The sequence below is a fragment of the Tyto alba genome, unplaced genomic scaffold (assembly GCF_018691265.1).
Source record: "Tyto alba isolate M040663 unplaced genomic scaffold, T.alba_DEE_v4.0 Super-Scaffold_6, whole genome shotgun sequence".
Taxonomy (NCBI): Eukaryota; Metazoa; Chordata; class Aves; order Strigiformes; family Tytonidae; genus Tyto; species Tyto alba.
Window position 1 is genome coordinate 20,556,512 of NW_024881327.1, and position 26,858 is coordinate 20,583,369.

The 26,858-nt window shown below is 35.5% G+C and overlaps 1 protein-coding gene across 3 annotated transcripts; it reads right to left on the reverse strand.

Annotated features, from left to right (window-relative positions):
• Positions 1-721: 721 nt before the first annotated feature.
• Positions 722-25,105, reverse strand: PDLIM3 (PDZ and LIM domain 3). 3 transcript variants are annotated; one of them, XM_009976326.3, is made up of 8 exons: positions 24,748-25,105; positions 18,815-18,966; positions 17,063-17,147; positions 11,085-11,152; positions 7,528-7,791; positions 4,756-4,883; positions 3,538-3,649; positions 722-2,676 (listed from the first exon to the last, which is right to left on the reverse strand). In XM_009976326.3, the coding sequence occupies exons 1-8, from the start codon at positions 24,838-24,840 to the stop codon at positions 2,487-2,489; spliced, it is 1,092 nt and encodes a 363-aa protein (XP_009974628.1). In that variant the 5' UTR covers positions 24,841-25,105; the 3' UTR covers positions 722-2,486. The 3 variants fall into 3 exon arrangements, with proteins under 3 accessions (XP_009974628.1, XP_009974627.1, XP_009974629.1); XM_009976325.3 differs by having other exon boundaries at positions 4,753-4,883; XM_009976327.3 differs by lacking the exons at positions 7,528-7,791; positions 11,085-11,152 and adding an exon at positions 11,589-11,776 and having other exon boundaries at positions 24,748-25,100.
• Positions 25,106-26,858: the final 1,753 nt, after the last annotated feature.

A 26,858-nucleotide genomic window follows, 5' to 3' on the forward strand; every position in this document is an offset into this window, starting at 1 on the left:
TAGCTGGACACTTTGTAAAGGATTTGTGTCAGGAACCACTGACACCCTATTGACATAAAGAATTCGGTCTTGAGCGTGCAATAGAGAGAACTACTATGCCTTTCTCTCGCATTTAAATCTGTATATTCAGTTCCCCCAGACTGAAGTGACTGTAGGATGAGATTTCCTATTTTTCTCCTCTACTAGGATATTAAAATCTGCATTAACTGAAAATCTTTTTCCTTTATGTTACATTGGTGTAAAGGTTTTCACCTAGGTCAGTACTTGTAATTAGATAGGCTGACCTTCTAATTCTATCAAAATCATGTCCAACCTCAGACCTCTCAAAATAGCACCATGTGATGATGTAATACCACTGATTTTTCCCCAAAGTTGTGGCATCAGGTCATGTTCTATGACCTTCTTTTAACCTATCACTTCTTGTATCTATATTTCTGAGAATTTCCCCACATTTACAATTGATGGTTTTTGCCTGTTAGAGCAGTTTGGGGACTTCAGTTTTGAAAGCACATGATCTCATTTGGTTTTAGAAAGCTAATTTTGCCCAGATTAGATATTCAAAGGCGTAATACAAAAATTGTGTTTCATTCTTGCCAACGGTTTGATAAATCTGAAGCATACTTCTCTGTCAGGCTGAAAATGCCAAACTTCTATTATTGTCAAGTCACTTGACACTCACACTTTCTCATTTTTCATACCACTTGAAAAGAAATACAAAATCTTTATCATATGTAGTAGATTTATTTTTACCTTCAGTTACCCCACAAATGAATGAACATTAAGCAAATATTTTAAAACACGGATGACATTTTAGGCTTGTAAATATAGACATTATGTGCACTCTCACTTTCAAAAGGATTTTCAGATCTATTTTATGGGCTTTATCAGTGGAAAAATATAAATGCTACAGATAGCCTCCATGGTACATGAGAAGCAGAATTATGATTTGTGCCCCAAAATAATTCAGGAAGTAATCTTTAAAAGGGTGCAACACTTTTTTAATGTCTGCTTTTGATATGCAGACATAAATTATAATTGCAGTGATGCACATTTTAAAAACATTTAAATTCTGAAATAATACTTTAAGACATTTTGAAAAAGTCTTTGAATATGTGTGGACATCGTATTTCAAGCTTTGGGATTCGTCTGAATTTTTAAAATAAATTTAAAGTATGTACAACTTCTTACTTTGATTCCATAGTCTTCTTGCATTTTTAGCTTCTTATATTGTAGAATGGGGAAGGTATGTAAGATATTTTTCCACCGAGTTGTTAATTTCTGCTAGTCTTTTGATATAAAATTTTGTAGATTTTTCTACTTTAAAGTGGATTCATTTATGAACTGTGTTGATATTTTTTTGAAAATGCTAAGGTTTGGTTTGTCAGTCAGGTAGCTGGCACCTACCTGAAAGCAATGTAGCCCTTGAAAGCTTTCAGAAAGTGATTTAAAACTTTATTCTTTCTGCCTTTTTTTTTTTTCCTTGGGACTTCACAGCACATTTTATAGAAGATCTTTCCTTTGCATATTTTAATTAACATTTATTTTTAAAGTTGTCCAAGTTTTAATTTACCAGCAATAAAGACATTATGATGCTATTTCTCTATTGTTTCTATTGTGGTAAATGAAAGATGGAGATGCAAAAACCAGTACCATTTTCTGCAGAAAGGTTTTTAAACTTACTTTCATTCTAAATTTGCAGTGAGCTCATATTAAAGTGTGGTGGCTTTCTTTTTTTCCCAAAAAGCAATGTGTGTGTGTGTGTGTCTCAGAACAATTTTCTGCTAGGTGATGTGAAAGCTGATTTCACTGCAAATCATTAAAACAATGTAGAGCTTCTGTTTTGCTTCTTACTAAACAGTGTTTATTATACTAGCCATCTTATCGTATGACTTGTTATTTATTCCTCACAGTTGCCGCATCAGAAAATTAAGTCAGTATAACCCCAAATTTCAAGCAAAGTAAGCAAAATCTATTTTTGGCATACATTAATGGTAGTTGAATAATAGATGGTAGAAGCAGACATGTACAACTGCTTATTTTTTACTATCCATGTAAAATAGCTGCTTTTTAAATGATCTGTCAAGTTTCTACATTTGTTAGGGCCCAGCCTGTAGCACTTTGATGGCTTTGGTGTTTGCACAGATACTTAATTTATGTTAAAAATAATGTCTTGATTACAGCACTTATATGCTGTAGTAATCATGTAATATCTCAGCTGTTTCACTTTTTGTATTCCAGTACAGCTGTTTTAGTTTATACTTCATTGAATTATATTGTCAACTTAAAATATAATATTTTAGCAGAATTTTACTGGTATAATATGCTACTGCTGGCTAATAGGGACCTCCACCTCCCTCAGAATCCCACAAAAAAAGATTTAAAAGCTGCTACTTAGGGATGAGACAGAAGTCCTGACGCTTGTACTGCAGTTCTAAGCTGTTAATGGCTTTTTGTGTGCATGCATATATTCATGTGTTAACATAAGACTAGCATTTTGGGTAAACAGTAACTGCTTCATATCCCTCTGGTGGCCTCATGCGAGCTCGTGCATGAGCTTCACAGTATAGTTGGCCCTCCACAAAGAAGTAGCCTTTTTGTTTCAGGTTGAGATTGCAGTCAGAGCACACAAAACATTCTGGGTGCCGGTACTTATCACGTGCCTTCACCACTGTTCCTCTATATGGAAAAAATGAAGAGAAAAAAACCAATTAATTCATATGAATTTAAAGTGAGAAGAAACTATGATATGACACAAAGTAAATTCTAGGTATTTATCTTAAGGCTTTTAGGTTGTTCATCTTTTTTTTTTTTTTTTTTTTTGGCTGTTGTTTTTTTGTTTTTCAACAACTATATAGTTTAAGGTTGGAAGCGGAATTTGAATAAGTGACATAAAATGCTGTGGAGTGGATCACATAGTTCAACAGTTCATCAGAAAACCAGAGTTTGAAGAAACACGTTAGTTTGGTTACAACACAGAAAATAGTCTAACCTATCAAAATGGTGACAAAATGAGTTTAAAAACCACTTTTTTTTCTCCCAGTGAGTGTGTTCTCTGAGATCATCATTATCTGTGTTCTTTGCTGAAGTTAGTGATGTCATTGAGATAGAATCTGGTAGTTTTAAAACAGGCCAATAGAGCTTTCTGGATACTCCCACTGGTTTGGGAGGAAGATGCCTTACACTACCAATAAACTTTTGAGAATTCACAGCCTGCAACAATACAGCACAGGTAATTGCTGGTTTCATTATGTATATGTTAATGATTGACTTGCAAAAGGTCATGAGAAATCTTGATGAAAGCCTTGGCAGTACATATTCAAAACTGAAATAATCTGTATTGAAAGTGTCTAAGGTACAGGTTAATAATTTGGGATTTAGAACAATATATTTTTATATTTCTGTTCTCTAGAAGTATTTTTCTACTAGTGCAGATGGAGACCAAGACCATCACTTGGAAAGCATTTCTGTAGTCTGCAGTGGTGTTTCAGGCCATGTGCTTGAACTAGAGATTTCTAAAACTAAAAAGAAATTACTTACATAATCCCATTTCCACACTTGTCGCACAGTGGCACTTTCTGGGCACCAGGCATGGCAGTAGGTATCTTTGTTACAGGTGCTTTCACACTTCTTGTACCCGTGGGGCGTCCATCTGAGAACCAAAACAATCCTGTTATATACAGGCTAATATAAAAGCATCTGATGCAGTTAAATACTTTTCCTGTAAATACACTTCTGACTGTATTTACAGGCTTTCACTTATATCAACAAACAATAAAGTTTCTCTATATAAGTTTAGTGGGCCAGATTCCACCGCTTTGAAATTGGGAAAAATATGATGTAGTTGTAGCCATAAAACAAGTACAAAAATGATTATATATATAGTGCTCTCTGTCCTGTAGACATCATCTAATTTTCTGATAGCAGGTCTTGGGTAAAGCAAGAGAGGGCAGAGCATTTGACTTCAACATAGCAACATAACATAGTCAAGTCCTGTTGTTAGAAAGCTTCTTATTTATGTAACTAACCATATAACAAATTCAGAAAGATTAGTAACATGATATGAATTATTGCAAAATACAAGAAATTGCCAAACAAAACACCACAATTATATATATAGACAATTAGATGTATTTATCCCTTCTCTGGTAAAAATTAAGAGATAAAAATTTAAATTTGAAGTATTTACCTTTTAGGTTAATTTTTGTATTATTTTATTCTTTACACATACTGTAAATATAACAAACTTGCAGCTTTAGTAATATTATTTTCAAAACTTCTTCATTTGAAGGAAATATGACTGTAAATTATATCATCCTCTTCAATCTTTATTTAGAATGGAGAGGGGATGGATAAAACTTATTTTAGGAGTTGGTTTAAATTTCTCTTTTCCTGAATGTGGAAGATAGTGTTTTCTTTCTTGGTGTCATGAGTCTATGCAGCTTGTCCCAAAAGTTCTCTTGCATAAAACTTGTTATCATTCAGTTAAAGTCAACTTTGTGCATTAGCAATCTTAAAATCTGAGAAGAGATTCTGAAAAATGTGATTAACACGCCCATTTTATTCACACAGGAGATTGCTAGCTATAAAAGCGAGGGGGGGAAACGTTAGGAGACTGTGTGCTATCTGTAAGATGCAGAATGACTTGGGCTTTTAGAAATTGGCATAGCTCTGATCTCTTATATTTTCTTCTGATTACCCCTTCCCACAAACATTTAAAAACGCTTTGAACAGGTAGAATATGTCATTATTAACCACCTTCCTCGGAGACTAAATTCTGGAGCACCTTAAAGGAGCCAGACTGGCGAGGTTGACTGGGCTCCTCCTGGTTGGCATGCAGCATCTTGTACACGTCAGACTGAGGCACTGCGTTGGGAGGTGGGTCACTGTATCACAGGGAAGAAGAGCAGATAAAGCAGTTTAACAAGCATAACTTCAAAACAATAGCTCTACCAGGCATAGAGTATGGTTCGGGAAACAAACAAAGACTGTGTTTCTACAGCTATGGAAAGTCTGTCCTTCAGGCAGCATTGCTTTATATAGCCTCCTCTTGATCTAAAAAGTGTTGAAAAAAAAAAAACTCTATGCAATTGTTACAAAAATAAATCTGCAAACTCGTGAAACTATTTCCATAATTACTGTTCTGTCTCTCATGGCATTTGGAAATAGGCTAGTAGCTGTGTTTAACCTCAAAGCAGTTGCATTCATGTAATCAACTGCTGTATTACCAGGTGCTCTTTGGTACTGTATCCAGAAGTTCCATTTTCACAGCAGCTGGCCTTAAGAATGTTGTTAAAATTGCAGCTCATATCTTTACATAAGGTCAGCTGAAACCTAAGGAAACAAATCTTTTGGGAGAGTATCATGACATGAAGGTGTTCGTCCTTTTCTAAGTTGTCTTGATCACTAGTTAATACAGTGATTATTTGGCTAAGATAATTGTTACTTACTTAATTTATGGAGATGACAAAAAAGAATGAAGTAGGTATTGCATAGTAGGAACCATGGTAAAGTGAACGCTAATGAATGGAAATTCCATCTCTTAATTAGAATGGGACATGGCTTTTGTAATGGAAACGTTTTGATAAAAATATAAAGTAAATTATTGTCCAAACAACAGTTGATGGATGAATTTCCAATGACATGTGAGCCAAAGATTTTACTGAGAATATTTCACGGTATTTTAGACTGTGCTGAATGTTTTAAGTTGATCATGATAGCTAACATCTTAACTACTTGAGAGGAAGAGTAGATGACTGTATGCACTGGCAGGAATGAGGCTGAATGTGTGGCATCTGCAAATTTCAAACTGCTGCTGGGACTAATTAGAAAGGTCCAAATTTACTTCTCTGAAGTCTGTTACCTCACTGCTACAGACATAAATGTCCAGTTTACATTTTCTGTTACAACTGGCCTCCTACTGTCTGTTAAACCTTAGGTGAGTTTCCACTGGAAATAAGCAACTAATTCCACAAGGGATTAGACTTGGGTTTGCTTCATGTGGTTTGGTTTGTTTCCCTGGTAGCATCTAAGATGTCAGATGGCACAGCAAGAGCAGCAGCAGTTAAGCAGTGACTCCTGTTGCTTAAGTGAATTGTTTGCATCTTCATCAATCAACAGATTTATCTGAGCCACCTTTAAACTGGTGAAGAAACTACCACTTTCTTTTCTTGTCACAAGCTTTGAGTTTTTACAGTTCTCACCAGTGGCTAATTAAATCCTCGATTCTCACCTCTTTACAAAAATATTTCTAAACATCAAACAAGTGATAACACAATTACATACAGAGGGCAAAAAAACAGACACAAAGGTGTGAGATAACATTTCTAAATGCATATACGGTGAAAACCAACCCCACAACAAAAGAGACATTTCAAACCTGTGTAGAGAGTCAGTTCTCAAACTGGGAATGCCTCAGGTATTTGTGAAATCTGAGTACTCTAGGCTTAATCAATGATTTCAGAGTAAAGAAAAAGCAAGTTTTTCTTTTATTGTTCTCTAATTGTTGTGACTGAGGGTAAATATTCATGCAGTACAGTAACATCACTCTGCAAAGACTTAATGAACTACGTGGGTTTTTTTCATCAGATAGGATGAACTTAATACTTCTATATAAATATGATTTTTATGGTTAGTAACAGCCCAAGTCTGCAAGGTGCTGAAGAAGGCTCATTGCTGCCAGTGATTATTGCTTATTTAAAATATTAGTAATTAGCTTTAGTTTACACCATACATATGAATTAAGTACTGTTGTAAAAGAGAAGAATAAGTGAATATTGTGCAAAAGTAAAGATAAAGCAACATGAATGATGAATTGTCCCTTGAAAAAAATTAATAGTGCTTTAAAACTTTTTATTGTATAATCCTGATTGTTATTCAGATACATAAGATTCCTACCTGACTTTTAGTCATTGCAATGGATAAAATTCAGAAGTGGATTTGTAGGCCTACAAAGCCAATTCTGTCATTTTTTGGACAAGAGCTAGTTGTACTGAATGAGTTGTCCTGAATGAGAGTTAAATATCGAAAACATTATAAACATCTACAAGATTTCCCAAGCTTCATAACCTGATTTTCAGGTTATTTCAGCAGTTGAAATAAGTTTGAGTTAATAATAATATTTTATTAATTATTAGTAAGAATGAGTTGTTAAATGGCTATTAAATAATTATGATAACAATAATAAATAGTTTTGAATTTTGGAGGCAATCAGAATCTTGATTTGGAGTCGTCACTCAGCTAATAGTCCAGGTAGTATCGTCAGTTTTTATTTATTAGCTACAAAAAGAAAATTCTTTCATGTGAAATATTTATTTGTAAGTTCTGAAGGACTCCTTTAATACTTTGGGTTAAAAATCATAAATTACTAGTATTTTAATGCAAATACTGAGTGGCATTAAATGACTTAGGTTCTCTCTAATCCTTTTACCCATCTTCATAGAAACAGTGTGATATTACTGAAGCTCATGATTTTTGGTATATAGTCTAAATTTATAGATTCGTAAATATTAAAGATACTGCTCTAATTACCTTATTACAGGTGTTTCCCCCAGAGCTGTAGAAACTTGTCCTTGCAGTGTTTCCATGATATTGTCATCTGAGTACAACTGCATAGGTGTGTTAAACTGAGCGTGTACAATCTTGACACCGGGAAGCTCCATTTCCAGGGGAATGTTAGGGGCCATCCTAGACACTGCTTTCAGCTCGGTAGGGCAGATAGAGCTAACCGTGCTAATCGAAGAGGGGGTACTGCGTCCACTGCCACAGTCAATCCCCGAAGGAGTGCTGCATCCACTGTGTTAATAGCCAGATTACAGAGGAGTGTGCAATGCAGTATTGGATTATAGAGAATAAAGAGAAAAGTACAGGAATACGGTGATGTTAACAGGGCTGAAAAGCGTAACTGGAACAGATACAGATAGTCAAGAAAAGCAAAAGTATGTGTATTCATTGAAAAGTATTTTCCTGTAAAAAGTATCAATGCCACCTATAAAGCAGTCTTTAAAATTCTGTTATGCATTTTCTTTAAAGATAGTAATAATTCTTTGATACATTGAATAATTCAGAACATAATATTGCTTTACATTTTTAATGCTGGATTTTACTGAGGATTATTTAAACCTCCCTAAAATTCTCTGTGAGTAATTCTTAACATCTGCAAAAGGGTAGCATACATAGGTTATGTGAGTTGTCCATGTCAGTGACAGAGTAAACACCTCCAGTGCTGGAATCTTAGACACATCATTCCAGTCCTGTACCTCACAACCATCTCAGTGCACAGTTGGAGACTACTATAAAATAGTGTAAAATAATCCATGTGACATTTCCTAGATTTCCTTAAATTCTACAGTAAGATATTTATTAATCTTTTAAAATGAGCTTAAAAATATATTTCATGTTAAAAATATTTGTTGTAAATTTTAAAGAAGAAAAGATACTTAAACAGCCAGGCATACTTTTGCATTTCTAAAATACAGTGTTTACAGTAAAATGTAAAGTGGTCCTTCACAAGAACAATGGGTATGTATTCAGAAAATTAATTTTACTGCTGTTGAAGTAGAGCTTCCATATAATTTATATATAACTAAAAAGATGTACAGTTTTTTAGAAATACTCATGTTGCTTGACGTCACTGAAGTAAAGTTACTGGACACCAATTTGACATCTCTGGAAAAGGATTAGTAAAATAATGTGAATGTTAAACTCAGAGTCTTTTTCAGTGTCACTATTTTGAACACTTCAGTCTTTTCTCCACAGCCACTCAGAGGCTTTCTTTGTTACGAGATATTTCTTTGCTGTTGCTGTGTAACAGCACATAACCCAGGCTTACCACAGTCATTGTTTAACATTTATGTGATATTTGCAGCTCTGAGATGATAAATGCTTAATCTCTTTCCTTCAACCTGCATATCAGGGATGTGGTTAGTTCTTTCTAAACTGAATGTTTCTCTGTAAACCTGGGAGAATACTCTGTTTCCCAGTTTGATAGTACAGTACTCTGCCCAGTAGCTACTTCTGGGTGGAGAAGATGACACAGAATTCTCCCTTTGATTCAGAGGGGAGTTTGTGTAGGACCACTTTCTCAGAGATGTAAAGGGAAGTATATTCTCTACCATCAAAGACATATCAAAACAAAGGTAATTCCAGAAACAGTAGTCAAGCCTTAAGGCAGAAGTACAGTTCTTCATCATTGCCTAGCATGAGCCAGCCAAAAAATTCACACAGGGGCAACTTATAAATTTACAGTCTTTTCTTTTAGAATAATCAAGACCACCTTTAGATCCTGCAGTAGAGTAAGTTTTGTCAGTGCTGATTATGTTAGTAAATGGAAAGTAGCAGGAAGAGGCTAGAAAAAGCACAACTCTTGCTATGAGCAGCCAAAGTATTGTTAAAGCAGAATAAATTATAAGTATAAATAAAATATAATTAAATATAATTTCCAGTTAGTTTTGACAGAGTTAAGTCCAAAATTGTGACTAATGTTTGATGTATTAGCTCAAACCCACAGCCCAGAATCAGCTCTTCTTTTAGTCAAAGTCCTATTTAGCATCGTTTGTCTTTCCTAAAGGGATATTTACAGTCAAGGAGGTGGTTTGTTTTCTGCTGTGTTTAGCAGAGGATACATATGGAGCCAAACTGATGAAAAAGTAGCAGACAAACAGTGTGACAACGAAGGTTTTGTAGATATAACACCGTGCATCAGAGATTCTGCAGTTTGTAACTGCAGACTTCTCCAGTGCTAGAACACCTGACAGACCTTGCCCAACTAAAGTTCTGAAACTCATTGTGTCACTGTCAGGTTAATTTTTGCAGGTTTTTTCCCCCATTTGACATGCTGAAAAATGGTCATTTACTTCAGTATTTTAATGGAAAGTATTGTGTAATTGAGGCTTCTGAATTAGGAGATTAGGCTCTTGATACACTATATTGAATCCCCATAAATCCGATTAGGTACCTGCAAATGGTACCTGCTGGTCCAAAGGTCAGTTTAGGTACAGTATGTAAGTGCTGCCTACAGAGGCCATGCATGTTTGCTGAGGACTCTTGTCTTTTACCCTGTATGAGCATCAGACTGCAAGGAGAGATGGGCACTTTTTCTCCACGGTGGCAGTGTTCTACATTGGTAGTTCTTGTTCACAGAAGGATGGGGCTCTATCTATCTTCTACAGTCTCTTCTTTATCACTCAGGTAGTTGAAAAATTTAACACATCTCACAAAACTGATAGTCCATACGAGAATGTCCTTTGTACACAGGAATCAAGTATCATCCTGTTCTTCTGGTCTAGTTTGTCAGACTTAAACTAGTATCATTGAAATGTAGGCATTTTGAACTTCCAGAACACTGAATAAGTCCACTGGTAAAAACTGCTATTGCTAGAAAGGATAAGGGTAGCAAAACAACATATTGCATTACTCGGGCACTTTCGAGCTTCCTTTCATTTTTAGCCACAGTGTTTGCATTGTTTTTACCCCTCTGTATTTAATAATGTAAATAATAGTGGGGCATTTCATCTCCAGTTATGATAGAAGAATATTACACTAAAATGATGGAAATAAACATAGAAGCTTTCCTGCATTTTAGAACTTTACTTGTATGGCATCAGATAGTTCTATTTTAGCTCTGCATTAGGTTGCCTTCTAAATAGAGGACTGCTGAAAACTGAACAGTCTAGATGATAACTTTTAGAGCTAGCTATCTTTTATTTAGCAAGTTAAAAAATTACATGTATTTGCATTTGAACAGAAGAATTTCAGAGTAACATAGATCTATAAGGATACAATATCTGGTACTATGCTGTAAACTGAATCAGGTACATGAATACAGTTACTTCAGGCTCTTATCAGTATAACTGAGATGGGAGTGTGGGCCTGCTTTCTTTTGGAAATAGAAAGTTGAATTTCTAGCCTGATGTCTGCAATTCAACCACTTCATTTTTTCTTTCTTTTTTTTTATATCAGTGTTAGACGATATGCTACTATAAGTAAATTTCAAATGCATCAGTATGCTTTATTAATGTGAATGGTGAGTATCCATTAAAAAATAACACCATGCATCCAAATCCAGCACAGCACTCAGAGTTTATAACCTGCTTCGGCCTGAGACTATGAAAGGTTTGGGCCGAATATTGTGCTTGTGTTCAAAGTAGTTCATATCCTGTAAAGAAAAGAGGGTTAAAATAACGTTCTTTGGCCTACAGGTGCTTATTTCTAGTTAAAAATTAGATAAGAAATTTAAAAAATTATAACCATGAAGTAACCGTGTTTTGTTTGTACATTCCTGGCACTCAGAATCACTTTAGTGTTCAGAAACATTCAGAGTAAAGTCCTGTTATAAGAGAGAAGGATTGTAGGTGGTGTTGCAGCCCAGCATAGAGGGCAAATTTTAGCTACCTGCAGCGTTGCTACTACAGAGATGAATGGGTAGCTTTCCGTGTTGGAAAAAATTGCTTCATTTATCACCACTTTTTTGGATAATCAATAAACTGATTATCAGAAAAAAAACAGCAAGAGCTGGACTTTTTAATTGAAAACAAAACAGACAGTGATATACCACAAATGACCATGTATTATAAGTAAATAACAGTACTCACTTTTGTGATGAGTTAGGAATGAGACCCCTCAGCTGTCCATGAAGAGCATCTTGAATATTGCCAGATGAATACAGCCCAATTGGAGAATTATAGGAGGAGCTCACTACCTGTCTTTTGTCATCAATATTTGCTGCTGCAACAAAAGGCTGGGCCCTTCTGTTGTGAGCTGTACCAATAGGCTTGAATTCCTGTACATGATAGGCAGACAAAATACACAAAGCTACAATGCACACCAAAGCTAGTAATGAGTAAAACTGACAACATCAGTATTGTTAATTTCTGCATTTTTTACTTTTGCGACTTTGTTATTTTTTAACTGGTGCAAGCATACTATATTATTCCATGAATTTTCTATATGCTACTTAAGCCATACACATTCAGAGACTATTATTTTCCTGTCTCAGGGCAAGCAGAAAGCATTCCACATTTATAAATAAAGTGCAACTTTAAGAAGAAAGGGGAGGGATGAATATTATAGTATTCTGTTGCATTGTTCTCTAGATTTTGCACTGTTTCTGTTCTTCATTCAGAAACATTTCATGTATAGTTAGTTTAATTGCTTTGCTTTAGTGGTAATCTCTGCTTTCTGCATTTTTGTCACATACTGATCAAGTGACTCCTAAGGTACGAAGATTTTATTGTAAATGTCTTGCCTAGAAAACACATAATTTTTAACACTTCCTTTAACTGAAATACTTTGGAATGTTCATCAGGTTGAGGACATTCTTCTGAATTTATTCCATATTTTGAAGCATATCTGTGCATCAAAAATTGTGATGCTGTATAATTTAAAGATAATGTGAAATCATCATAAATAAGTAAAACTCAGAAATGGGTAATGTGGAAATCTTTGCCAGTTCTCTGATGTGGGTTTGTTTTTGAGCATGACTGGTGTACTAGAAATACACCTACAATACTGTAGGCCATATCTGTATTTATGTTGCTATCCCACTGTGTCGCATGACCTATAGACAGTCTAAAATCTGATACTACCGAATAAGATTTATTTCAAGGTGTTGAAGCTTATATCTTAGGTACTGGAGCTTTTGGCTTAATCCCTGTGTACAGTTTGTGCTGCCTGGTGTTTGCTATCACATTTCTAATGGTGATACACCCAACATCTTTGGCTTTAAAATTATTCACGTGTAATTGTGGTCTTTCACTTATGTCTTGCAAGACAAACTAGTCTCCTAGTTCTGCTAAATAAAACACCAAAGTGGGTTTTTTTTTTATGCAGAAATGCCTTTTTTAGACTACCCTGGTCTTTAAGAATGCTAGAACAAATACAACCTATTACCAAAACCCAAAGTAGATCTTTGAATACTCAAATCCACAGAATAAATTAAGATCATAAGAGCAGATCAGATAAGCATGGAAACATTTTGACATCTGCAGATTTTTATTAATTCCTCAGAGCATTATTTCCTTTCTCAGACAGTATCAAGTCTCTGTTCAAAGTTTCAGTGAATAATTTATAAAAATTATGAAAACCTGAATGTGAATTGGCCATTTGTTTTCATTTAAAAAATGTCAGAAATATATTTAGGAACAGACATAAGGAAAAGTCGTGGATATATAGAATGTGCAACCAGAAAATGCAAACAGTAAAAAGCAGTTTTATTAAATGAAAATGTTTAGCAGCATTGCACTGTAAGAGGCTACTGAAAGCAGCAATCAGATAAATGACACAAAGATTTTACTTGCAATTCCTTGTTTCTGTCTGATAGAACTGGGTTGCAGTTAACAAAATATATTAGTAAATGGAAATAATATACTAGTGTTTAGGATCATGAGGATAATGTCTACTTAATGAAAGATTAATGTCAAAGTATTTAAAATTGATTTAAATCCATGTATGATACAAAACAAACAAAAACAACTGTGAACATTGTAATTTCATCCCCTTTTTTATTTCTTGTTGACAAATGAACAGCACAGAAGACATGTGGCATCATAATAGCATGTTTACAATGTAACAGTTGTGAAACAGGTATTTGCAGTTAGTTAGACTTAAATTCCATTTTCTTTTTAACTCATCTATTCATATAAAATATCAGTGACAGAACATACAGCAGCAAAAATAGTCCAGCTCTTGTGTTTATTGGATCTCATTGAATCTATGAAAAGTCCTCCTTTAGTTCAAAAGCTAAATGAGAACTGGAGGTTGTTGAAATTCCTAATCAGCAATATTCAAGAATTACAGTATTTAATTTCTTAATTATTTTTCCAGCTGACTAATGTCCTTTTTTCAGGGCTAACTACTTTTTGCATTGATAAAGGTATCAGGAATAGAATGAATGTAGCCCCCAGATTCTGTAGAAATGCATCCAACACAGACCATATGATGGCATTCCTTAGGGGTAATTGCTATGACAGTACACAGATGTTTACATTTTGAGGTAAGATGTGACTGAAATTATCTCTGAATGCTGTTGTGGAAGAGTGGGTAGGTCCTCAAAGCTAGACTAGCATAATTCTATTGTTTCAAAACTTGATTAGATGTGGTAATAGGCTATAAACTTACTTTTTAGAATAGTGGTTTTTTGTTTGTTTTGTTTTTTTTTTTTTTATTATTTTTATTTTTATACTTATCTATGTGTATAGTATATTTATATCTTCCAGGAATGTATAATGTCTTTCATAGCCAAAAGCCCAGTCACACTGAACAAAATGCTCATAGGCAAATACAGAAGCAAAAAAGAAAAGCATAAATAAAAACAATTAAAGAAATTGTGGTAATGGAAACAACGGATTGTAACTGAGAAAAAATGTACAGGTCATTGTGTTGTTTTAAATTGACAATACAGCAGAAAGGATTTAAAAAATAATTTTATAAGATACAGTTTGCCATTTAGATTTTTATGAATATGATGTGACTGTATTAGTAATACTTCAAGTAGCCTGTTATTTCTGTTGCTTATCCATCATGCTATAGGTTGCTCCAGACTAATGAAATTAGGTGGCTCATTTTTATATGGGAACGTGTAGCTTTCAAGAGTGGGTCTCAGTCAGCCACTTATAGCAATAAGTGATTTACTAGAATTGTTGCCTCAGGTTCCTCTTCCCAGAGGACAAAAAGGCAAGAGCTTTCATTATGCTATGACAATTTCCTATCTCAGTCTCCAGATGACTCTCTGGGGATTCTCAGCCTAATGCAAAAGTGTGCTACAGTGTAAAGGTTCCTTGTTCCACAGATGCAAGTAGGAACAGTAGTTAGTCATTTATCAGTTTTCACAACCATCTCCAAGCATCTGTAGAATAATTTTTATTCATTGAAGCTAAAGTAAGTATTCTTTGGCCAAATATTTGGCCAAATTGCTGAACAATATAAAACATGTTTTACTTTCATTTATAACTATCTTTTATCATCTTACTACTAAGAAGACTGTGTAAGTCTTCATATATTATTTAGCTGGCTTATAATGTATTTTAAATTCTTGACTTCCCTTTGTGAAACTTTCTTAGTGAAGTTTAAAATGTCTATCTGGCAAGAGTGAAAAAAATCTGACTACATTTATAATGTCTATGACCTTCGGAGTGATTTTAATTACTATGTAAATGGAGGAAATGCTTTTTTATAGAACTCAGTGATTTTCCATTTCTGCATATCAGGCAATGTGTACAATACTTTTGGATAAAAGGGTTTTGCATTTGAAGGAACACGACACTGCTTTTAGATTTTTATCCATTTGTCTGGGCTTCAATGCCTTTTTTTACTGTTGGATTTCAGCAAACTCTAATATGACCTAAACAGAACAGGTTATAATTGTGCAATAATTTGTCATCCGAGGTTAAACTTTGATGTTGTACTGTTTTCACTACTGGTATACACACTGCTGGGTCTCTTGTATGGTGACTAAATATGCAGTGAAATTTAATTTAAAATTTCAGCAATTGTAGAAAAAAAGGCTATATTTTTTTCCACAGGGAGATCAGAGTGATGGATGTCTTTGGATGGAAGAATTTAATCTAAAATGTAAATCAACCCTAGAATGCTTTAGCATGTTTGTTTGCAAGCATTGGTATTTTCAGGGGCCTACTATTTATTAAATATGCTCAGTACTCCTGATTTTCCTAGGAAAGAAAGATAGAGGTATACTAAAATAAAGAGGTTGGCTATTTAATCTAGGAGAAACAGTTTTTCTGCTTGCCCAAAGGAAACTGCTTTTCAGTAGTCTGCCAAATAGCACTTAGTGAAATCTTGTGATTTATTTTTAAGTAACTATCCTTTTTAGGAATGCAGCTTACATGCAGAGGGATTACTCCCCTGTCACACATGCCTACATGGTTTTCTCTACAGCTTTTTTGGTGAATTTGTTCCATTGCTGTTTATTTTATGTGCCTGCTAGCTATTCTATAAAAATAAGCATTTAGAATAGTTTTGTTTCTTCACTATACTATCTCCTACTTCTGAAGAGGCTATGTTATTTCTCATGAAGTCTGCTGTATCACTTAATGCAACTTTTTAGATTGGAAAGAGGAGAGAGAACTGGAACACTGAAATGCCATATTCATGTTTGGGAGTGTCTCCGTGAAAACAGAAGTGGAAGTATTTATTGCGTAGGATTTATTGAAATGGAATCTGCACTTACATTTTTTTTCTAGGATAGCACAGAATAAATACTTTGACATACTTGCTTTGATCCTGGCCTTCCAGGATCATCCGAATGCTCTTCCCACCCCCCTCTTGAGAGAACAGCAAATGTTCATGTAGGTTAAAGAGGAATGACAAAGGAATAAAGCACTAGTTATAGACAGAAGCTAGCTGATTAACTATTAACAACATGGAGACTTTGGCTTAGAACTTTGCAGAAGGGACTGGGTGTGTTTCAAGAGGGTGCAGGATTTCAATTGATTGGATTTGCTTTGATCATATACAAAGATCAAGACTTTGCTGGTCAGAAGTGGTGAATGGTTTGCTTATTGATCAGTACACAGGTTTTGTACAAGTATGTAACTTTCAGTTCTGTGGTATAGTGTAAAAATGTATGGAAGTAAAGAGATCCAGCATTAATGGATCTCTCCATTTAACTGACCGTTACATCAGAATGACTTTTGTGATGTGATGAGCACATTGCTTTGGTACTTGACATTTATTCCTGACTGAAGAGCTTCGTCATATGATAAAGAATCTCTAAAAGAGTTAAACTAATTTAAACCATATCAGAATAAAAGGAGATATTTTATTTCCACAATAAAATTATGGCGATATGTACAGTTTTAAAAAAAAGGGAAAATGTGTTGTAACTTGTTAATGTTTTGTCTCAGTTATAGCTGAAAAATCAAAAACATCCATTCAGATAAAATTATATTCATAGGTATCATAATTTTGATGGTTTATATTAGCTTAAACTGGCAGATAATGGACGAAGTGCTATTCGAATAATTTTAAGGGAGATCATTTAGACAAGGGAGATCATTTAGAGTATAAAAAGGTGCATGGAAATGGTTAGGTAACTTTTAACAATTCATACCTGTGGTTCAGCTTCCAAATTTATCTTGAAGGGATGTGCTTTGCCATCTTCTGAAACTTGTGGGGACCATAATTTAGTTCCTGACCTAGAAAGAAAGAAAGGCAGGATTTAAGTAACTAATTCTTACAGTTGTATGTGTCCCTGTAAAATACAATGCAGCTTGAAAATTTGCAGTTTATTCTATGCTTTTTTAATGGTTTGACAGAAAAATACTTCAACATTTAATGTGTACTATATGTAAACAATATATAAAAAGTATATTTACTTTTATAAAAATTACATGTACTGTGAACAATGGGAAGTAATTTGTTTGTAGCTAACAAATGCAAAGGGAGATGGAAATTAGTGCCTTTCTGACCTGAGCTGACCAAACTTTTTATAGTTTTGTTTTTTTAATGGTTGATAGAATTAATGTTGGGTCCTCAGAATATTTTGCACAAATAAGTGAAAACACTAGTAATAATCATAAACCAGAACAACATCAATTCCTTTTTTTATGAACACAGTAGCCATGCAAAGCCTGCTTTTCAGTGTAGGAAGAGTGCAATCTAGGATATGTGCAATTGTGAATAGAAATTGCACAGATGATTCTTTCAGTCACTTAGGCATGCAAATATCTGTTACAATTCTGTTTTCATTGACAAAGTGAAAATTGGCAGCTAATTTTAAAAGAATGTAATACTAATTTTAAATATTAATCTAGTACTGTTCGTTATATAAATACAAATATTTAGCATTTGAAAAATATGCACATATTTCATAGACACAATTACCCTTATCATATTTTGAAAAATGCTTCCTAGGAGAGTTGCTAAACGCCACACGTCAATCTGTAACAGAACCTAGAATTAACTGTAGGAATTTTTAACTGTGGTGTGTTGCTCTAGTAGTTAGACAGTGCTCGTTTCAAAAAAAAAAACCCCTACCTTCTTGATTAGGAAAGAAATATAGTGGTCAGCTGTAATAAAGTGCTGTGCCTCCTTGAGGGCCTCCGATCAATCAGAGCTGCCTGATTCTCGGAGGCAGCTGAAAGAGGGCACTAGGTGATTCTGATTAAGGGCTGAGCAAACTCATTTACGAGATGTGAAGATGCAGGTTGTTTATCTTGCTGGCTTTAGTTGAGAGAAACAAACAGAAAAAGTTTCTGGACTCCTGCAGTTTAGGTAAGAGAAGGTTTTTTAGCTTTGTTTTGTTATTAACATTGCTTTGAGATTCCTGTATTTGGTTTAATATATTGTGACCAAAGAGGTTGGATTTAAACCCCCTCTTTTGTCACCCCTTATGAAGTTCTGACGTGATGTTGCTTTCTCTCACTAGGAGGATGTGTTAGTAGCTTTGTCTGTGATTTGGAGTAGGAGGCAGTGATAAGCACCTGTGGCTGAGGGAACGTAAGAGCAGGAAGGTAACTGAACAAGTGATAGTTGGCTGAGGGCTTTATTATTTCCCAAAAATATGAAGAACTGTTTGTTTACTGACAGCAAACATAGGATTTACAGACTCAACAGGGGCAGTAGGTAGTATGGTTCACAGCTCAGTAAATGTGGGTAGCCTGAGGGAAGCTATTATTCTTGTGTCCATGAAGACATGTTCTGGGGTCTTGCCTGATATGGAGTTGATGAGGTAGGTCTGGGTGCTTGTAATTTTAAAGGTTTTGTGAAAGTCTTAAATAGTTACACTATATAGTAATTGTACTGTGTAATCAGTTGTCTGGGCAGTATCTTCTTTCAGAAGTAAACAGAGATGTACACATACCTCTCTATTTTCAAAGAAAGTTGATGTGTAGCTGCTTTAATTCTCTCCTGGGCATCGTTATGTGTCATGGTCTCTGTGCTTAGACCATCAATAGCTATAATCACATCACCAGGGCACAGGTTGGCAGCTGAAGCCTTACTTCCAGGGGTAATCTGAAAAAAACCCAAAAATGTAACTGCTTAAGCACCATGCATACCTGAAAACTGATAGAGAATAAACTTTACCATGCTTCCCTATTTCCTGTCAGGTTGGGGAGAGAGGGTGTGGGCCTGTAAACAGCTATTGGATGGCTTACAAAAAAAGCGAGTACTTAATTCTGCCAGACCTTCTATTGTTCTATTGTCAGATCACCATATAAATGCTTCATTCATCATAATGTCAAATTAGCTAGAAGATTCAAAGACAAGTTACAGTAACTACAGAAATCAGAGTGGAAACTATTTAATGCAGATTTGTGAAAATAATTTATGTCTCAACTGCCGTTGTGTAATTTGCTTGAAAAAAACAGTTAAGTTTTCCCCTTACAACTCCAGGCAATAGCGGAAGAATAGAACTGCTAAGAAACTGTACTACTTAATGTTCATGTGCATGATGTGCCACTGACTGCATAATATAGAACACCACTTGTGGTATGTTTTGTTCTAGTTTGGCTGCTCATGTTGTATTGATAAGTAATCAGAAATATGCTAATAGTACTGAAATGACATTTTTATCTTTTTTCATGTCTAATCCAGACCCTGAACTCCTTAAATTCCTTAGCTTTAAGTCCCACTGCATTTGAATAACAGTGGCCCTGATCCTTCAAGGTGATCTGTGTAGTGCAATTCATACCTCACAGAAATGTACTGTAGAAATAGCTCAAAGCTTATCTTTCTTTTCTTGCTTTTTTTTTTTTTATCATGTTTATAATCTGCTACATCATGGTTAAAATAATTGAAATGCAACATAATTCTGTTTTAAAATAACTATTGTAGAGACGCCATGACCTTAGATGTTACTAAAGCTTGTTCTAGAATTGAAGGCCTTTATTTGCAAGCAGGTGACTTATACCACCACACCACTTAAACAGGTCTTTGGTCACTGAGTGAGATTTAGGTCCCTGAGGTGTGTGTTGCCATTTTAGGTGACCTTTGATAACCAGGTCAGCAGCATTAAATTAATGGATGTAGCACATAAGCTTCTGGGATTCAGTTATTTTGGAAGAGCAGAACAAAGGAGACAGGTTGATTCATCTAAAATAACACTAGCTGTTTACTTTTAAGTAAGTGAATCCCACTGTGAATGATACAAATATCAATATAGTCTTACTTAAAAGAGCAGTTCTCTGATCTGTGCCAAGTATGAAGTAAAAAAGCTATTGGAGAGAATTCTTCTCACCATGGATTCTGCTACAGCCAAAACAATTCTGTTTAATAACTGAGATAGCACTTAAGTGTTATGGAGGACTGGAAAACATGCTATGGAGATGTTCTTAATTTCTGGTGTTTCCCAGTTTTCCAGCAGAAGCAGAGAGCAAGCTGCCCAGTATACCTCCAGTATGTTCTGAACCTCAGCTATAGTGAGCCTGGCAGACTTGTTGCCTGTGAAGGTGACAGTACTAACTGTCAGTATAAAAGCCAAATAGAAATATTCTTTTTGATAATAGAAATATTATTTTTGATATGTGTTGCACTGTGTTAGTATTGAAACAATGGCAAAAATGAGCCAAATAGAGTAATTATCTCCTCTTTCCAGCTGTCCATCTCTGTTAGGTGGGTCTGAATGCTCAAAGAATTTCGAGTTTGTTTTGCGGGCTTTTTTTCTGCATTACATCATGTATACTTATTTTTGATTTCACTGTAGCAAACTGCAATGCATGTGCTATTATCAAGTCAGGCAAACTTTTCATACAGGTACGTGTGGTCAGCTGGAGGCTTTTACTCCCTTGCCCTCCAAAAGAATGGACTTGTGTGCTTAACGAAGTGTTAAGGTGCCCGAATAATCTGTTTGAGTATGAATCAAGGAAGTTGCTCATAAATTTGAAGACTGAAGTCTCCAAAATTGTCTGTTTCTCAGACTTCAACAGCTGTAAGTGTAAATGAGCTACACTGAGACCACTTATATTATTACAATAAGACAGGAGTAGAGGTATGATCATGCTTCTCCCTTTAACCTGGAATGGCTCCTGACTTTGCTTAGCATGTTGTGGACATGCATGGAATGACAAACTGCAGCGGAATTCCTAGTGTTCGAGTTTGACTGTTGATGCTCTAATACCCCAAATGGGAGAAACTAGCCAGTCTTGGTTCCCTCTCAAGAGCTTTTCTGAATAATCCTTATATAGGTTTCTCAGTGGATTATGCTTCTTGCATGTCACAACAAGTCATCTGCTGTCTCTGTGGTATACTGCAGCAATGTACTGAGATAATGATCCTGCCGTATAAAGTAGCATATCTGCCTAGCATGGTGCGTTCCCCTGCAGCTGTGCTGCTAGTAGGACCTAACCTACTCTGTGTTGCTGGTAATAATTCACAGTCCCTTGGATCTTCTTAGCATATTGTCACCAGCTGCAGCGATACCACTATATGGATGAACGGGGTTACCATTGCTTGGTGGGAGCAAGGAGGGAAAGGGCCAGGAGTCTGTACTTCCTTAGCTGAATCGGTTATTGCTGGGCTTCTGGGATGTGTTTGTTGGGCCTTAATGTCTTGATGGGGGTGCTGAGCTCTACTTGCCCAGACCTTCTAGGGTGCAGAACTACCTGCCCTCGTATAATCCTTTCCCTCATGTGCTTTTCCTGGGTTTGATGGAAAGAGCTGGAGATCTGCTGCTAGGATGGGATAGGATGAATATGGCCAGGTACCAGCTCTTCTCTCTCAATATTTCAGGGAAATCTTGACTGTTGCTTATGGGTAAAGGGGGCAGACAAGAGTACTGCACCTTATATTTTATAGAGAGGGACCAGGTTGTGCACGGCAAGATTACGCCGTATCATGGGTATAATTATTGATATTGTGGGTACCTCAATAATGTAAGTGATACTATTTATTAAGGAGCTTATTAGTGATGCATTAATGTGTATTGTGAACACTTAAAATCATATTATGACTGTAGTGTTTGTTGCTTGCTCACCCTGGCTTCGTAAGGTAGAGTCTACCGGTGCTTTTGGAAAATTTTTGCCTTGTTCTTCAGGACATGTCTGTATGGCATGCCTGTTGCTCCTGTATCCTAGGTATCTTAGATTTGGATAAATACAAGGGTATGTGTTGAGCATTCAGGTGATGTCAGAGACCAGACAGCCATTTAACCACATGAAGGGCAATGTCTCCTATGAAACTTTGAAGAAAACCTCTCTGCATCTGTTAATAGACTTGTGAAGCTCATAATGGCACTTTCATAAATATTTCAGGCTCTGTGTTTTCTGGTAGTTATGAATGTCTGCAGACACAGTGGATAAATATAAAATTGAGTTAATATAAATACTTGCATTGTGATCTGTAAAGTTTTATGTTAAAATAGAATGTATATCTAGAGTTGAGAATATTTCACCATTCCCTCCAACCTCTACAAGTTTTATTTGTTCCTGGAATGCTTTATTCAATGCGACTTAAATTCTATGATTGCATTCCTCTAAATGCTTAACCCAAAATGTTATCTTCTGGTCAGAATAAACTGAAATTACTGAGTTTCATTAAGACTAGGGTTTTGATTAGCTTCATTGATGTAATCTCTTAGTACAGTTCCAAGGATTTCAAGAAATGTTTACCTTAATTAATTGTTTCTGACCTTAATAGAATCTGTATATCTATTTTCAGTCCCCTTCTGTTCTTCCTACTCTCCCAGTGATGATGATCTGTGGTTTTTACATTTGTTTGAAACAGTCAAAACAACAGAACAAATTGCAGATGGGTTTTTGAGATGACATCTGTTCTTTTGACAGGTGGATAATGATCTCTTATGTTGTCTGCCTCTCTTGACAAGTCCTGGTAAAGGCTTTCTCTTGTTGCACAAGGATTATAGCCAACCAAATTTAACACCTGTCCAATTATTTTATTCAAAATGTGTTTTAAAATAATTTCTATTTATTGTTTTAATGGCTAATAATTTTTTTCTTGTCAGGACAGTTAAATCAAAGGTGAATGGACTGCTGGTGATACCTTCTATGAAAGGAACACCTAGGCCCCGAAAAGCAAGGCATATGGATCTTGTGAAATATTCACTACTTCTTGAGGGATACTGCATGAATACTTATTTAGGGGTGCTTTAAATATATGCTGCAACAACAAAAATACTAATTTTAAACAAATCTGCCATTAATATTCTTGAACTTGAGTTAAGCAAACTTAAACATGTAATTTTCCCTATTTATATGTTATTTCATAGTTCTACTTGAAATGTGATTTTGAGCATTTCTGTAATATGCTAGAAATCAATGACCTAGGTCTTGTGAGGCATTTGGTAGGTATGAGTCAATTACAAAGTAATTTATTCTTTAGAAAGTTACAGTTATAGTAACATCCTTTGTTATTGCAGTTTTAAACTTCATTGCATTTAATCTAAACACAAAGAAAATACAAACCAGACACCACTAAAATATTTCTCATTGGAGATAATGGAAACTCTTTTCCTTTTGGAGGCCCATAAAAGGTAATGAAGGCCCCCAAACATAGAGAGATATTTTTCTCTTTTTTTCCATGTTTTTGTCTCCTGTTTGTCCAAAGGCTTTGCTATGTCCTATGAATATTTGTTATGAAGCTGCATACAGTCAAATAGTAGCATTCTGGTTTACTTCTGTTTAAAGTAAGTAAAGTCTTTTTTGCTTATATAAATCTGGAATAAGTGATTCAAATTAATTATTACTAGTATAATATGTGAAAGGCTGGTCCTTAAATTTTGTACAGACTCTTGTTTAGAAGCATATTTACTGCAAGGCATCACCAATGGTATCCATCATTCAAGGCTCTTGACGTTTATTTAATACCAGGCATAGTATATATATTGAGTCATAGTGCAGGGCTTTCAGAAAATAAAAAAGCAAAGCACTGGTGATTTGGAGGCTCATAGAACATGCTCTTGGTGTGTCTGAGGTTCTGAAAAGCAGCAAAAATATAAGGAGAACTAATTCTAGTCTGATGTGCATTGAACACAATTTTCAAAATATACATATCCTGTCTTTTGAGTAGATATATATCTGTAGATGCAGGGCAGCTGACAGTTGTTTCATATGCTCCATTCACCAAGTAACCGTTTTCTTAAATAAATTGCAATTAATAGGTCAAAATCCATGAAAAAATGAAGGCTCAGATTCTTACCCTTTATTAGGGCAGTAAAGTAAGCTGTGTGTTTCTGAATATGGCAGAAAACACCATCTCCTTCAGGACTGGATAACTTTCTAATAATTCACTGATTTAACACTGATGAAAATGAAAACCTTTGCATATGTAAAAACAGGTGCTGTTGCCTTTGCTGGCAATCAACAGAACTTGATTTAATTAAATGAATCAGATTAATCTTGTAAAGTTGGCACGGAGTTTGGAAAGCCCAAACTTCCAGACATGAGGAGCTGCTGCCAGGCAGCTTTCTTCCCCAGTGAGCACAGAGGCTAGTCGTGAAAATGATAGAAGTGAGGTCTTGTCTTTAGTAGGCTCAAAACTAATTTTTTCATCTGAATGCCTGGGGAAATCATGCCAGAGTTTTTCTGCCACCAAAGCACTTTAATTTTGGAGGCATAAGTAGAAAAGCAGTTAAAGTCTCTTAGACCAGTAAAGCAATCCCAGAAACATGTCTCACAAAACTTGTAAAAACTGTTAGCGTTCAGCTGGCTTTCCTCAGAACTAACGGCTACTTGCTAATCTACTCACAGCTTTGTCTGCATCTCTGAACTCCAGAAAAGTAAAGGGCAAAAATCTGCATCAATGAATAATTGTAATAAATAGAAAGGAAAGAATACATACCCTGGTTATGATTAAGGGTTGGTTAAAATCTATTCCTCCTGAGAGCCTGAATCCCCAGGGTGCCGGTCCTTGGAGAATAACGTTTTGTGGCATTGTGAACAGTTTTTTGTTGGTTATTGGTTTTTTTTCCTTCGTTCCGTGTGAGGAGCTGAGCTGTAGGAGGAAGGGTGCTATCAACAGAGCACCTGCTGGACAGGGCCGCCGACCTCATACACCTCTTGGGAAGTTGAACTCACCGCAGAGCCGTGGGACTGCGCTTTATCCCAACTCTGGGTGACGTCAGGCAGTGCCTCGGCTTCTCCACCCACAGAGGGGAGTACCGAACTCGGACAAATAAAGCCTGAATGCTGGAAAGTTTACAACAAATACTTTGGCTTTATCTGCTGCTTCAGTGTCCCATCAGCCTGACACTCCGTTAGCTTCAGGATGCGGTGTCCTTCTGGTTTCTTAAAGCAACCCTGTTGCTTATTTGCTATCATGCTGGTTACATTGCTGGTGCTTATTTAAACTATGCAATGCAGTGCTCTGACTTTGTACCCGATTCTGTTTCATGTAAGCAGAAATACTGATAAGGAGATTTTCCTCCCAAGCTCTTGTTTTATATCTTGCCTTATTTGTAATGTAATAGTTTATTGCAGTAAAAAGTCTTTCCAGCCCTTCAGCTGAGTTTTTTGGCTACAGTCACTCGAGACCGTGGCATGCACCAACTGTAATGGCTTGAAAAATCTGGGCTGATGTCATGCATATTTCTCATACTGAGGAAGAGAAATGCAGTATTAATTGATGATGTCTCTTCTCTTTGTAGATATGTTAGCTTTTTTTTTTTTTTTTTTTTGGAGGTAGGTGCAGATACCTTCTGTTGGGTTTTGGTGTTACTGAATAAAATACTTTGCATTCCTTTTGATTTTCTTGCATCAGCTTGATCAGCTTTATTCTGACTTCCATATCCCTTATATTTGTTCCAAAAGAGAATTTTGGAGTGATGCTGCACATGTTCACTCACTTTCTTATAATGATGTTACAGATTTCCCTTTATGTGTGATATTAGCGAAGTTAATATGTGCATGGGTGATGTTCTTTAAGCATCAATTTGCCCAAAGTTTGGCCTGTTCTGGGACAGTATCTACAGCTCTCAACAGACAGTGTGCTGTGGTTTGTTTTGGTTTTGTTTTTTTTTTTTCCTCCTTCCCCTTAATGAGTCAACAGCAAGTCAGTGAGAGCTTGGAAAGAATTAAAACTGATGAGGATATATATTTTGGTGTAATAACAGGTAGACGTAACTTTTCTACCTTTGAGGAAAGTTTCTGGTTGGTATTTTTGTGTATTTTGTGGTTTTGCTGGTTGTATTTTGTGTGCTTTTTTGTTTGTTTGTTTCTTTTTTTTTTGTTTGTTTTGGTTTGTTCCTTATAGTAAAGGATTTACCTACTTTTATTTACTCTGTGTGCTTTAATTCTAGCTGTAGCCTGCTTAGAAGAGTGTCTGATAGACAAGAAAGAGCAGTAAGTGAGATGGAAGAATAAAATGCAGGTTCAAACCATCCATATAATTTCTGGTATAGGTAATTTATTTATCTGTAGATTTCAATATAAAATTGGCTTCCACCTCTTACTCTGACTTACAGAATGTCTTTATCTGTGTCTGCTGCTACTGTCTATATAGTAAAAGTCCTTCTCAGTAAGATACCCTAAATTTTGGTGTGTGTTTGTTTTTTTGGGGTTTGTGTGGTTTTGTTGGTTTTGGTTGTTGTTTGTTTTGTTTGTTTATTTATTTGGGTTTTTTAGTGCTATGAAGCTTAGCCTCAGAATTTATTTCTTATATTTGTCCTTTACTTGTGGCTTGCTAGTAGGCAGTAGTGTTCATCATGTGCTTTTGTATTTGTGTTTTTGTCCAGAATATTTCACAGATGTCTCTATTATTAGAGTATATTTCACACCCTGATTGGAATAAAATAAATAGTAGTAACTCTTTCCAAATAAACTATCAGAAAACACATCTGTATCACAAAGAGCTTGCAGTGTGGCAGCTGTCATGAGCCTGTGGGGGCACAGCTTACATTCGGGAAGTGAAGGAACATAGGCACATTTAAAGAAATAAGGCAAGGCAGGTGTTTT

Bases quoted from the DNA above. Each gene is read 5' to 3' on its own strand.
- PDLIM3 (XM_009976325.3), bottom strand. From the start codon at position 24,840: ATGCCACAAAACGTTATTCTCCAAGGACCGGCACCCTGGGGATTCAGG. The intron at 17,148-18,814 runs GTATGTGTACAT...CTTTCTTTCTAG, and splicing joins CTTTCTTTGAAAATAGAGAG to GTCAGGAACTAAATTATGGT. The intron at 3,650-4,752 runs GTTAATAATGAC...TTTGGTTCTCAG, and splicing joins TTTAGTCTCCGAGGAAGGTG to ATGGACGCCCCACGGGTACA.